Source organism: Molossus molossus, unplaced genomic scaffold (assembly GCF_014108415.1).
Source record: "Molossus molossus isolate mMolMol1 unplaced genomic scaffold, mMolMol1.p scaffold_m16_p_7, whole genome shotgun sequence".
Classification (NCBI taxonomy): domain Eukaryota; kingdom Metazoa; phylum Chordata; class Mammalia; order Chiroptera; family Molossidae; genus Molossus; species Molossus molossus.
In genome coordinates, this window is record NW_023425401.1 from 43,587,033 (window position 1) to 43,601,256 (window position 14,224).

At 40.7% G+C, this 14,224-nt stretch overlaps 2 protein-coding genes across 3 annotated transcripts in view; one reads left to right on the forward strand and one right to left on the reverse strand.

Moving 5' to 3' along the window:
• Positions 1 to 1,862: 1,862 nt before the first annotated feature.
• TMEM60 (transmembrane protein 60) lies at positions 1,863 to 5,876 on the reverse strand. Its single transcript, XM_036246920.1, has 2 exons — positions 5,696 to 5,876; positions 1,863 to 2,553 (listed from the first exon to the last, which is right to left on the reverse strand). Exon 2 carries the CDS (start codon positions 2,501 to 2,503, stop codon positions 2,102 to 2,104), a length of 402 nt encoding a protein of 133 aa, XP_036102813.1. The 5' UTR covers positions 2,504 to 2,553; positions 5,696 to 5,876; the 3' UTR covers positions 1,863 to 2,101.
• Positions 5,877 to 6,222: 346 nt separating this feature from the next.
• PHTF2 (putative homeodomain transcription factor 2) overlaps positions 6,223 to 14,224 on the forward strand; it is a 154,413-nt gene continuing 146,411 nt past the window's right edge. The window contains exon 1 of one of the 2 annotated variants that reach the window (XM_036246919.1): positions 6,223 to 6,419. The gene's annotated coding sequence lies outside the window, so the exon portion shown is untranslated. The remainder of the gene's footprint in view (positions 6,420 to 14,224) is intronic. The other variant, XM_036246918.1, reaches the window with a different exon arrangement.

Here is a 14,224-nt window from a genome sequence, read left to right on the forward strand (position 1 = left end):
TAAAGGATGGTACTTTTTCAGTACTCCCTTCACACCCCCAGGGTAGGGGGCTGGAAATTGCGTTTCAATAACCACTGGCCAATGATTTAACTAATAACTATGTAATCAAGCCTCTATAAAATCCCAAAAGGACTGGGTTTAGAGTTTCCTAGTTGTTGAACGGAGATGAAGAGTGGTCACCTAGAGAGCAGGCAAGCTCGTGCCCCTTCCCTATACCTTGCCCTGTGCATCTCTTCCATCTGGTTGTCCCTGAGTTATATCCTTTTATAAATAAACTGGTAATCTAGTCAGTAAAATGTTTCTCGGAGTTCTGTGAGCTGCCCTAGCAATTTAATCTAACTTGAGAAATTAATCTAACCTGGGCACCTCCAATTATAGCATGTCAGAAGCACAGACAACCTGGATGTAGGATTGGCCTATGAAATTTTTTTTTTTTTTTTTAATTCTAGAGAGAGGAAGAGGAAGAGAGAGAGAAACATTGCCTCCTGTATGCACCCCGATGGGTGATAGAATCCGCCTCCTTTTTTTGTTTTGTTTTTTTTAATCCTCACCCGAGGATATTTTTTCTACTGATTTTTAGGGGTGAGGGTGGGGGTGCGGAGAAACATTGATGTGAGAGACATATCGATTATTTGCCTCCCTCATATGCCTGAGCAGGGCCAGGGATTGAACCTGAAACCCAGGTTCGTGCCCTTGAGCAGGAATCGAACCTTGAACCTTTGGTTCATGGGCCCACACTCTAACCACACTGGTCAGGCCACTTTTTGGTGTACGGATGATGTTCCAACCAACTGAGCAGCGCTGGCCAGGGCTGGCCTCTGAAGTTTGAGGTAAAAATTAGTATTCTGGGACTGAAGCCTTAATCTGTGAATGTGATGCTATCTCCAGGAAGTGTCGAAATTAATTCCTTGGTGGTGATGGTGGGGGAAACATGCATCTGAATTGGTGTCAGAATTGGAGAGGCAAACATCTACAATTTATTGTGCTGCTTCAAGTTGTTTATTTAATGTGGCAATATATCAAAGTAAGAAAATATTTATGATGTTGCCTTTTACATATAATTCTTACCCACTTTCCTTGGAGACCTGTCCCACCCTTCCTTTTAGCTATCTCATACAGAACTTCTATTTTTATTTTATGACCTAGTTCAGGGGTCCGCAAATACGGCCCACTGACCATTGGGTTTTTTCCCCCTTATAGACTGAGGCAAGACTGAGTTTTAAATGACTGAAACAAAAATCAAAAGAATACTTTGTCAAATGTGGAAATTATATGAAATTTATATTTCATTGTCCAAAATAAAGATTTATTGGAATATATATAGCCATGATCTATGGCTGCTTTCTTGCCACATGACCTGGGTTGAGTCGTTGCAATGGAAAACTTATAGCCCTTTACAGAAAAATTTTGCTGACTCCCAGCTGACTGTTTACATGTGAGCTGTCCCTTCTTTTCCTTTTCCCTGTAAGAGATTATATTTAGATAATATGTGCATGTATACAATTTTTACTGAACTACAAAAAAAAATCCTGTCTGGCAAGTTTCTGTTCTGTTTTAATATGCCACCTCTAGTTCATCTGTACCAAACTGAAGGTAGAGGTAAACAAAGAACTTAGCCTAGACAAAAATCTGTCAAACTCTCAGATCCTTTCTAAATGTAAATGTGAAGTAGCATCCCCTAATTATTTCAGTACCTGTTTTTTTCCCTTCATAATTATTTAGAAGCACAAGTGACCATTTATACATTGGTTGTAATGGGGCCATTGCATATTAAACTCTCAAATATATAGGTTAACTTATTACTTAGTTTAAATATTGACCCATCCTTACAACAGATTATTTAAAAGTCAAATAGAAATATAAGGTCCAAAACAAACTTTATTTAAATGGGGATGATAAAGATAATAACTCAGATATTGAATAATTAACCTTTGGGTTGACTAGAAGTCCATGATTCACCAAGACTATTTTATGGAGGCAGTATAAAACTACATTTGGTTTTTTTCTCAGTTTTCTTGGTATTCTTCAAGCTTCCAAAGATTCAGAATGCTTTAATGACAGCTTGTTGAACAGCAGTTAAATAAGATGATGTTCTCAGATGTCAGTCTCTCACAAAAAAGACATTATAGCCCAGTTCTATTAAAGCCCCAGCCAGTAAGGTCCACAAAGGAATGAAGACATAGGACAGATTCATGGTAGTAAACTGTTCCAGTTTAGCACAGAGTGCAAGGCAAAAGGCTAATTTAAGTAACATTGCAATGAGGTACCAGGTTTTTTTTTTAATATTGTGTGATCCATGTCGAGGGTCAAAGCCCGACTTACATCGCCCAGCCATTTTCACAATCAACATGACCAGAAGAATAGTATCAAATATCCAGACGGGAATAAATATGAGGAACCAGTTCCAAGGTGCCTTCTCATCCAGTTTCAACACCAACATGATCAAGAAGAGCAATGTGAAAAGCCAGGTGAGTAGCACTCTCTGAGCCAAGGACATTCTCATTTAAACAGTTTAAAGAAGCTGTTGCAGTGTCGAAAAATGGGAAATATACCCTAAGAGAAGGAAAGAAAGTCAAGATGGTTTTGATACCAGAAAAACAACAACAAAAAAAACACTTCTATTCCTGGTGAACAAAGCTGGCTCTTTCTCACTCACAGACTGACTAATTTTGAAAACATTCTATCATTCTTTCTTTCAAAACCTGTAAAATTTGTAGCTATCTTTGACAGCATTATATCCATCATTCCACTTAGTCCATGACAAAATACAATAAAATGTTTAGTATACCCCTTTTATATAATCTATTCAAAATGTCTCAAGAATAGTCTGTTGCTCTTCATTGCTATCACTCAAGTCCAGGTACTCATGACTTTATTCCTGCAGCTCAGGGATGTTCTTAACTTCTTTTTGTACATTTGCACACCTACAAATTTTCATTCAATTTCAAGGAGTACTAAGAAAAAGCATCCAAAATCAAAACAGTGAAAAAGGAGATGTTATCAAGCCAAGAGAGAAGAGTCAGTAAGGAGGTAATGGTTAATAAAAATTAAGAGATTAAGTATAAGATTATAAATAGGTCATTGGGCAAATAATACAGAACACACTGATAACACTATATTTTCACAAGTTTAAACTATGGATCTTATATTTTTAAGTTAAATTTTCTCATTTAAATTCTTGTATCTATTTTTGTCTAATTTTTTTCTTATAATACTTTCATTATTATTATTATTATTATTATTATTATTTTTGCTTTGTAGTAAAGACTACTTTTTTATTTTATTTTTTTATTTTTTGGTATGTGCCCCTCGCGGGAACCAAACCCAGGACTCTGGTCCACAGGCTGACGCTCCAACTGCTAAGCCAAACTGGCCAGGGCTACTTTCTTTTTTTTCACTTCTTTCCAACAATCAAGACCACTTAAAATATGACATTTTGTAATTATTAGATGCTAAATTATTCAATAATTGGGGCTATTTCTCATATCACTATTCTGTCTTACTGCTCAATGTTTCTGTTTTGCACTAGTACTATGACTGTTACTGGATATGTTCTAGGATATATTCTAATATCTGGAAGGCCTAGTACCTATTCACTGTTTTCTTTTCCAGAATATTTCTACTATTTTTGTCCTTTCATTTTCTTCAGATTCTTAAAAACTTGAAATTTTGATTGACAAGGCATTAAGCTATAATACTTAAGATATAAGCATTTACTTAACCTTCACATATAAGTTTACAGTATGATCTCTACATATTTGAGTTTTTTATATCAATCTGTGACCATTTGGAAAAAAGGTTAAGTAGAATGGGAAGTCTGAAGACAGATTACAGTCAGTGGGTGAGGAGTCAACAGAAGATGAATCAAATGTCCTAGACCAGAATGTTTAGTAAATTGTATTTTAGAACTTTGATGTTTTTCTGCTACATCTCTACTATTTAAACAGTGGATGGCTACCATGGTGTTTTATTTCAACAGTGCTCTATGGATCACCTAACTCCCCTTTTACTCCTGCACCCATCCGCTTGCACTCAACTTGTTTACTTAGATGGCAGGTGTTTCATACTGCAGTATGAAATGGAGATGCCTTTTCTTTTCTGTGCTGGTCTCCTTTCCTGGCCAGAGGATGTCACAGTGGGATGTAGGACTGAACCTGGATGAAAAGGTGGAGGGGTGCCCGTCAGGCATGGCTCAGTGGTTGAACGTCAGCCCATGCACCAAGAGGTCACTGGTTTGATTGCCAGTCAGGGCATATGCCCAGGTTGTGGGCCCCATCGCCAGTGGGGGCATGTAGGACATGGCAAATCCATGTTCTCTCTCATCGATGTTTTTATCTCTCCCTCTCCCTTCCTCTATCTCAAAAAAAAAAAAAAAAAAAAAAATCAATAAAGAAAAAAAAATTTTTTTAAAAAAGAAAGAAAAGGTGGAGGGGTGTGTACTGACGGATAACCACGGATGGATTTAATCCTGGAAATTAAATTTGTTCAATCCTGATCTCTGATCCATCTGGCCATTTCGTGAACCTTTCAAAAGTTTACGATAATATACTTCTTTATACATAACTTTTCCATCAGCCACTGGATGAGTTAAGCTTCATTTTTTTCTCATATAGGACTGAGTAGCAACTAATTATAGGAAGGGTAGCAGCACTCAACTCAGGTACTTTAGGACTGGAGGTGGAAAGGATGCAAAGAACAGTCTTGTGGATGCAAGTTTTATAACGTGGGAGGCAACAAATTTCTGTATGTACTTGTACAAAAATGCCCTCAACTGGGAAGCACTCTGCTAATGTTTAAACGATGACAGAAGGATTGTGTTTGCTGGGCCACACTGATTACATATGACCCCAATTTTATTAACCAATCTTCCTTAATTTAGGCAGTTATATTTGTTTCCTACTCCTACTCTTCTTTCTCCTTAAGGGAGGAGTTTGCATAGTCCAAAACAAAAATTTGCTCAACTTAAATATATCCTATTTGAGGTTATTTCTGGTACATTGAATAAAGTATTAGTTCATATGCTTCCTCATCCACTGTGAAAACTTTGTGCTGCTCCTCCACGCCTCCCGCACCATGGTAAAATAAAGGGCCCACAGCTCCAGTGTATAGGTGTCAGTTGTGTGTGGTCTCATTTGTCCATGCTACTTGCCACATCACCCCCATTTCCCTTCTCTCGCTACTGCCATTACTCTTTCAAGTGAATTCGCCCCATGCCAAAGGCAGTTTTGCTTAATGAGCCCACAACACACAACTCCCCTAAATAACGAGTCGCTTTTGAAAGGCCCCTGCTGCTACAGTCTTGGTTAACAACCATCCTTCAAAGGAACAGCGTTCTGGTTACAACTTAAGTTATATTCGCGCCTACTTGTCCCTAGAACTTCAGGATCTTCCCAAACTATCCCTGCCCTCCGTCTTAGACGGGTGGGGGTCAGACTCCCCCTTCCCCACCATTTTGCGCTGTGGCCCAAATACATTGAACGCAGTTCTTGCAAGACAGGATCCACAATGCACACAGAAGCCTGGTGCCAAGCAAGTTTATGTGCATTTGCGGTTGGGAGTGTGAGGGGGTGGCCGTGGAGGTAGGGGGCGGCGGCACAGCCCACCCAGGCATCTGGAGGCCCGTGCAAGATGCACAGCCCACCCAGGCATCTGGAGGCCCGTGCAAGATGTCAGCCCTTTGGAGCTCCAGACTCACCTGACTACGCCGCTGGCCGGAGAGCGCAGAAGGGCGCGAATATCAGGGAATTCGTCAGTTTGGATCCTTGGCCTATTCCACACTTTCCCCCCCATTAAATCCAGACCCGTCACATGATAACCAAGAACAAGATCCCAGTTCCGCTCTTCCAAACGACCGCGGTAGAGAATTTCTCACTTCTACCTCAGGGCCGCGCCCACATCCGGGGCAGGGTCTCACCGCCCCTGAGCCTACCCTATAGGTAAGAAGAACGCCAATCTGCATTCAGAGCTCCGTTCCCTGCGGTAATTGGACCATTTGGTCTCCAGTGCAAACCAACCGACCTTTCCGTCTGTTCGAGTTTGCCAAAGGGGCAGCAATAAAAGAGGCCACTTGCCACGCCTCTCTATTGCTATTGGCTAGAAGAAAAGTCAGTCAAAGCACAGCCTGGAGTGTTTGTAGTCCCATTGGACAGGCAGATGCCAATCATACCAACCACCTCTCGAATACACCCCCGAGGAGCGCTCCGCCCCTCCTGTCGCCCGGGATCCCCGCCAGCGCGCGGAGACTGCAGGCTCCAGCGCAAAATCCTGCGGGAGAGGAGGTGGGGCGACCGCTGTGGAGGCAGCGCGCCCGCCGGCAGCCTCGTTGTTGCTCCTAGGTGTCTCGCGGTGGTGGCGGTGTTCGCCTTGGTGTCTCCCGCGCACCCCAGCTGCCTCCTAGCGGCGTGGCGCCGGCTCCTAAGGTGAGAGACGGCATCACCTTCGCGCTTGGGCGGGCCGTGTGTAGGTCGTTGGGTTTTGACAGAATCCTGAGGATGGAGCGGAACCCGGGAGGAGAGCGGAGGGCGGGATGGAGGTGGGGGCTCCAGAGCCAACTCATCGCCCTCTACCGCCGGCGACTTCCCCAGCGGCCGCTGGCACCTGCGCGCCAGGGTCAACCGCGGTCTCGTGCCATCTTTTGGCGGGTGGCACAAGCTCAGTCGCCTTCCGAGCCATCGCGGTCTTCGATTCTTGATGGTGAGGGGCCGAAGCCCAGGGCCGCCTTAGCCGTTCCTCCGTCCCTCTCCTTCGATTGCTTCCACTTACGCGGTGCTGGGGGTCCTGGAGGGCGTGCAGGGGCATCGGGTGGCTGGGCCGGCGGGGAGAGGTCAGCTATCGACCGAAGGAGCAGGCTCGGGAGGAGGGGGCGACCGCGCGCTCTGGAAGCAGGCAACAGTTTGGTTTTTTGATTCCAGCACTGACTACAAAGCGGGTGCTGAAACCTTTTGCACCGGCCTTAATGGATATTTCCCGTCTGGAAACCGTGCGGGCGGTCCATCAGCGTACTTCATCTTTTCTTATTTTTATCTGCCCGATGTGGACAGCCAGTGTTCTGGTATTGGACCTTCTAGTTGTGGCTTTTCCAACTCAACACCTTCTGTATAACTTAAGGGGTCATTTTGGCACTGATCTGTCACCCTTTTATTTTTAGCTTGGCAAGAAAAAAAAGGAACTGCTTTATACCAACAAATACAGAGTAGGGAAGTACAGAATGTGAAACAACTTATTTAAGTATATAAGGATCAAATAATCTTTAAAATCATTGTGAATGTATTAAATAGTTTGTAATGTACACTTGTTTCTTTTGTTAATGGTATATCCTGCTTACTTTGAGTTTTTTTTGTTGTTGTTGATACTGGTGGTACTTTAACTTTATAATTTTTGGTTAGGGTTAGCCCACTAGACATTTTAAGATTTTTCTTTTTTTCCTTGGAGACTTTGACAATAGCCTTAGTGTTTATTCTTGTTTTTAGGGATTATGTATTTTTTTTAAAAAATGTGTTTTCTCCCAAACTGGACTTTATCATAACATTTTTAAGGTTGGAAGGGGGAATTCTGAGAATTTGGGAACAATGCACTTTATCTTAGGGAGCCTTAAAATCGCATAACAGCCCTGGCTGGTTTGGCTCAGTGGTTGGAGCATAGGCCTTGCGGTCCAGAGAGACCCGGTTCGGTTTCCGCTAGGGCCGCGTATCTTCGTTGCAGTTTGTCCCAGGCCCTGGTTGGGTCGTGGGGGTGGCAGCCACTCGATGTGTACCTTTCACGTCGATGTTTTTCTCTCTCACTTCCTCTTTCCCTCCCACTCTATCTGAACAAAAAGTGAAAAAATGTCCTGGGATGAGGATAAAAGAAAAAAGAAAAATCGCATAACAGTTTGAAATGCTAACTTTTTGGAGTAAGGGTTGCTAAGTTTAAGAGAAGGAAATGGGTATCCTATATGTTAGTTGTAGTGGCTCAACCTCCCGATTCTAAAGGAATATGAGGTTTGGGGAAAATGAACCATGCCTGAGACCAGACTCAAGCTGGTTACAGGAAAATTACTTGTTGGGGAAATAGCTTGCCTCCCACACAGATTAGTGGTCAGCATGCATCAGATACTATGAAGATAGGTGTTAGTAAGGTAGGATGTCTCTGTGTTCTAATTTTCACCACTTTCTGGTAGGACATGAAAATGTGGTAAGCAGGGAGAGGGGGGAATCAGTGGGGGGAAAAGGAGAAACATCTGTAACAAAAATTAATTAATAAAAAAATAAAATAAAATAAAATAAAATGTGGTAAGCAAATCAACTATAGTGTACAATGGAGGCACTCCTGCATAGTCAGGCAACCAAAAGTAAACTTTTTTTGAGTACAAACTGGCACTGGACAGAGAGCCCTAAAAGTAAAGTAGATGACCTAAGCAATTTTTATTTTTATTTTATTCATTCATTTATTTATTTTTGTTAATCCTCATCCAAGGACATTTTCTATTGATTTTTATAGAGAGAAGGAGGGAGGGAGAAAGGGAGAGAGACAAAGAGAGGAAGAGAAAGATACAACCATGTGAGAGACACATCAGTTGGTTACCTCCTGCATGACCCTTTCCAGGGCTGGGGATTGAATCTGCAACTGAGGTACATGACCTTAAACAGGAATCTAACCCAAGACCCTTCGGTCTTTCGGCTAGTGCTCTATCACTGAGCGAAACTAACCATGGCAAGCCTAAGCAGTTTTTAAACCATGAACCTTTTTGGCTAGCCTATTTAATGCAAAATTGCAAAGAAGTTGTGATGAGAAAAGGCTAGTAAAATTCAAGATGACGTGCCAAAAACAGGGAATCAGGACGGCTGGTGTGGCTCAGTGGTTGAGCATCGACCCATGCACCAAGAGGTCGCCAGTATGATTCCCCTTCAGGGCACATGCCCAGGTTGTGGGCCAAATCCTCAGTGAGGGGCATGCAGGAGGTGGCCAATAGATGTTCCCTTTCATCAGTGTTTTTATCTCTCTCTCTCTCCCCTCTTCTCTCTCTCTAAAATCAATAAAGAATAAAAGAGGGGTGGGTGGATCAAAAAAGAGCTGGATTCCTTATATATTATCTCATTTAATCCTTATAATTCTATGTTGTAAGTACTGTGGTTGCTGTCCTCCCTTTTTATAGGTGAGTTAACCAAAACTTAGGTTAACTTATTTGTTCAAGATTTCTCAGCTAATAAGTTGGTGGAAGTGTGAGTTATTTCCAAGCACTCTGATGACTAAGCCTACGTGGTGGTTATGCTTTACTACCACAGTAAAAGTGGCTTCTTAGAGACTTGGTAGAAGGAGACTAATTAATGGAAAGTAATGCTCCAAAACCATAAACTGATTAAGAGCATTGTACATAGTCACTAATACTTTGAGGTCATTATATAATAGGTACTTTTGAGTGTTGCTGGGGATATAAGGATAGAGTCACCTTTGCTGTCTGTGGAACTTTGTTTCAGGGGGGAAAGATATATTTGAACAAATAATAATGCTATATACTATAAGAGAGTTGCATAGAGTCTGGTTTCATGGAAAGAGAATTCAATTAAAGTTGAGACATCAACATTTGACTTCCTGTTTGGCTTTGTGACCTTAAACATGATACCAAACCTTTTTCAGCTTCAGTTTCCTTATCTGTTAAGTGGAGAGGATAATATTTCAAAGGGGAGTATTAAGCATTAAACAAAATATGTAAAGTACGGGCACATTGGTTGGTAGCCCTGAATAAAGAAGAAAGAACAAATAATTCTTTTAAATTGAACTGATTATTTATTTATTTATTTACTTTTTAATTGATTTCAGAGAGAGAGGAAGGGAGAGGGAGAGAGACAAAGGGAAAAGGAGAGAGAGAGAGATAAAAACGTCCGTGTGAGAGAACATTTATTAGCCGCCTCCTGCATGTCCCCCACTGGGGACCAGGCCCACCACCCAGGCATGTGTCCTGACCTGGAATTGAACCGGCGACCTCTTGGTGCATGGGTTAACACTCAACCACTGAGCCACACTGGCCAAGCTGAACTGTTTATTTTTTTTAAATCCTTACCCGAGGATATTTTTTCATTTATTTTCAAATAGAGTGGGAGGGAGGGATAGAAAGAGAGAAAAACACCAGTATGAGAGAGATACACCAATTGGTTGCCTCCCACATAACCTCGACCAAGTCCAGGGATGTATCCACAACTGGTACGTGCCCTTCACCAGGAATCGAACCCAAGACTCTTTGGTCCGCGGGCCAACACTCTAACCGCTGAGCCAAACTGGCCAGGGCAAGAACAAATAATTTTAAGAGACAGTAGAGAAGGGCTTGTGGGGTTTAGCAGGGAGCTATCATTAGAGCCTTAAAGGATGAGTGGTAGTTTCCACTGGTAGGGAAGAAGGGCATTTTACACAGATGTATGGTTGAAGGAATGGCAAGTAATTGTGGCTTTGTATAAAAACTATTTGTGTCCCTGGCTGAGTGGCTCAGTTGGTTGGAGTGTTGTCCAGTGCACCAAAAGGTTGTGGGTTCGATCCCAGGGGTCAGGGAGCGTATGGGAGGCAACAGATAGATGTTTCTCTCTCACATCGATGTATCTCTCTCTCAAATTTTTATTTTCCTAATATTTTTAATTGCTTTTTAGAGAGAGAGGAAGAGAAAGAAACATCAATGTGAAAGTGAAACATCAATCAGCTGCCTTCTACAAGCCTCTACCAGGGTAACATACCTGCAACCTGAGCATGTGCTCTGGGAATTAAACTGGCAACCTTTTGGTGCCGGAATGATGCCCAACCAACTGAGCCACGCCAGCCAAGGCAAATTTTAATTTTTTAAATTTTTACCTAAGCATATGTTATTTTATTTAATTTCTTTAGAGAGAGGGGAAGGGAGAGAGAGAGAAACATTGATCCATTCCCTCCCATACTTGCCTCGATTGGGGATTGAACCCACAACCTAGATATGTGCCCTGATAGGGAATCAAACCTGCAACCTTGTGGTGCATGGCATAACACTCCAACCAACTGAGCCACCCGGTCAGGGCTTCCCTCTCTTAAATCCATAAAAACATATCCTTGGGTAAGGTTTTAAACAGAAATAAAACACTATTTGTGAAGGCCTAATTTAAATGGTAATTTTATATCAATGTGGCTGGAAAAAGTGATTACTACCCAATTTTGCTCATGGGAAATAACATACGTAGTTACTAAAATTTTAGGAAAACCTCAACAGGTTGTGCATTGTTCACACACATATACAATATATATACACACACATATACATATATATATTTTGTTGTTGTTATTTTTGTTTTTTTGTACGTGCCCCTAGCGGGAAATGAACCTAGGAGACTCTGGTCTGCAGGCTGATGCTCCAGCCGCTGAGCCAAACTGGCCAGGGCACATATATATTTTTTTTAATGAAACAAAATGTTTTTTTCTTTGTTGATTTTCGAGAGAGGAAGGGAGAGGGAGTGAGAGATAGAAACATTGATAAGAGAGAACATCATTTGGCCACCTCCTGCATGCCTCCCACTGGGGATCAGGCCCACAACCTGGTCATGTGCTCTAACTGGGAATGGAACCGACAGCCTGTTGGTGCATGGGTCTATGCTCAACCACTGAGCCACCAGCCGGGCACATTGTTATATTTTTATTGAATATTTACCTTTAATATTTCTTTTCCCCAATGTCAGCTGAAACTTTCTTTTCTTTTCTTTTTTTATTTATTGATTTGAGAAAGAGAGAGAGAGGTCAATTGATTGGTTTGTTGTTCTACTTATTTATGCATTCATTGGTTGATTCTTATATGTGCCCTAACTAGGATCAAACCTGCAACCTTGGTGTATCAGGATGACCATCTAACCAGCTGAGCTGCTTGGCAGGGCAAACTTTATTTTCAAACCTGTCCAGCTAAGCAACTATTTCATTATTTTATTGTGATATTTCATTCTAAGCTGTTAAAGAATACTAATACCACTGGAGGCATTTGCACTTAATTTGTGGAATGTACATTGGGATTATTTTAAATAGAAGAAGAGTCATAAAGTGACTGTTGCCTTCCCTTAACTTTGTTACCTATTCTGTAGCCACATAGAATCAGTATTGTGTTGTACCCTTTGCATATATGTTGACTGTCTTTTATAATCCAAACTTGAGACATGACAATAGGACAGAATGTTTTAAATTGGGGCTGTCCTTGAAAATGCAAGAAAAAGTCCCATGCTTATATCTTCTCTTCAGGTAACCACAGAACCATAAATAAATTAGATTTATAAATGTGGATCACTCAATGACCAGGTTGACTTAGGTTGAAAATATTAAATAATATTTAGGAATGCTGCATTTTTAGTCCAATTTATTAGTCCCATACAAAATATAGAGGTGAGTTTTCAGATGAGAAAACCAACTGCTTCCTAGAACAGATAGTTTTAGAGCACTAGAAAAGAAAATATACTGGACTTTATTCTGAATAGTGAACAGGAACTGGGACAGGAAATGGCTGTGGCTGAACCACTACCTGATAATAATCACAACATGATTACTTTTGACATTTAATGAGAGGAAGTAAGGGAGGGAAAAGTGCACTGTATGCAGCTTTCCAGTTTCAGAAACAGTAGGAGAAAGGGGCTGTTAAAATTATATCTATAGAAATTTAGAAGATACGTAGTAAGCCCTCAGATTTGTTGCATGAATGAGAAAGCATCTTAGTAAAACAGTCAGTAAAAGGTCTGTTACAGCTAGCAAAAAACTTTTTATAGTATCTGACACAAGTTTTGGTGCTCTATAGACCTAGGTTCAACTCTCAATTCTGCAGAATACCTGTTGTGTGGCTTTGGCCTTAATATGTAACCTTTTTGAGGTTCAGTTTTATTTAAATCATAACTGAAGATATGTATCTACTTTGCATGATTTTGAAGATTAAATGAGCTAATGTATGGGAAGCACTTGACACATTGCCTGGCTTATAAAACTTGTTCAAAAAATGGTTGCTGCAGTTATTTGACTACATTGAGTGTGTGTGTGTGTGTGTGTGTGTGTGTGTATGTGGAAGGAAAGACAGAAAACGGCAAACAAACTAATAAAACCTTAAAAAGAGGCAATAAGTAATAGGCAGAGTTGAATAAAGAGTTGAATCATTTCAGCCACATATAAAAGAGATAGGGAGAGCTTCGCACAATTAGATTTTTTTCTGAAGGAAGTAGATCAGACTTATTAAACCAGATAACAGTAAATAAATAGCCCTGACCTGTGTGGCTTAGTTGGTTGGACGTCATCCTGTGCACTGAAGGGTTACCAGTTCTATTCTAGTGATTCCTGATCAGGGCACAAACCCAGATTTCGGCTTGATATCCCATGTGGGGGATGCAGTAGGCAACTGATTGTATCCGCACTTACATTGATGCTTCTCTCTCCCTGTCCCTCTCCCCTCCTCTCTCTCTAAAAATCAATTCTAAAAAATCTTTAAATAAGTTTTTGCTATTCTAAATAACAATAAAAAGATCACTGGATCTCTTGTATTGTAAATTAAGTATATAGTAAGGGAGTTATTTTCTCAAATCTCTTAACTACCTTTGTGTCCCTAAAAGTCTTTTAAGAAAAGCCATTAATTGTACAATATAAAGAAGGCTTTAATTGCAAGTAATCCTAGGAGATAGCAGGTTAACTTACACAGATTTTCTAAGTGTTGATGCCATATATCTCATTGCCTACTATGTATCTTGGGCACTGAATGTCTAAAGATGCCATATGTTGAAAATAAACACAACCTTCTTGTTCCCAAATCTGCTTCTCCTCTTGTATTACCTGTCCTAATGAATGCTTCTTGTAGCATTCATTAGGACAGGAATCATGGAGCATCCTTTTTCTTTTACTTTCCATATCTTTCATGTCTGGTCAGTCACCCACCCCAATTTAAAAAAATCCTGGTTGCCACTGACTTATTTCAGACCCTTACCATTTCTTCCCTGGATTATTGTCATTAGTCTCCTTACTTTTAATTTAGCCTCATACTGATTATCGCTCCACACAGCTTCCTTCCAGAATGATTTTGCTGAAATACTAACATAATTTATCAAATATTTGATCCCTCTATGGATCTTAAACTTAAGACAATAACTAACCGACTTGCATATCTATGACAGAAGTTTTTATGTGTATGGGAAAACTACAAAGAAATTTTAACTACAAATTCCATTTCTTTAATAGACCAAAGGTTATTATTTTTTTTTTTTTTGAGTGAGCATCAATAGTT

What these genes read in the sequence shown, in the direction of transcription:
- TMEM60 (XM_036246920.1), bottom strand. Translation starts at nt 2,503, where the DNA reads ATGAGAATGTCCTTGGCTCAGAGAGTGCTACTCACCTGGCTTTTCACA.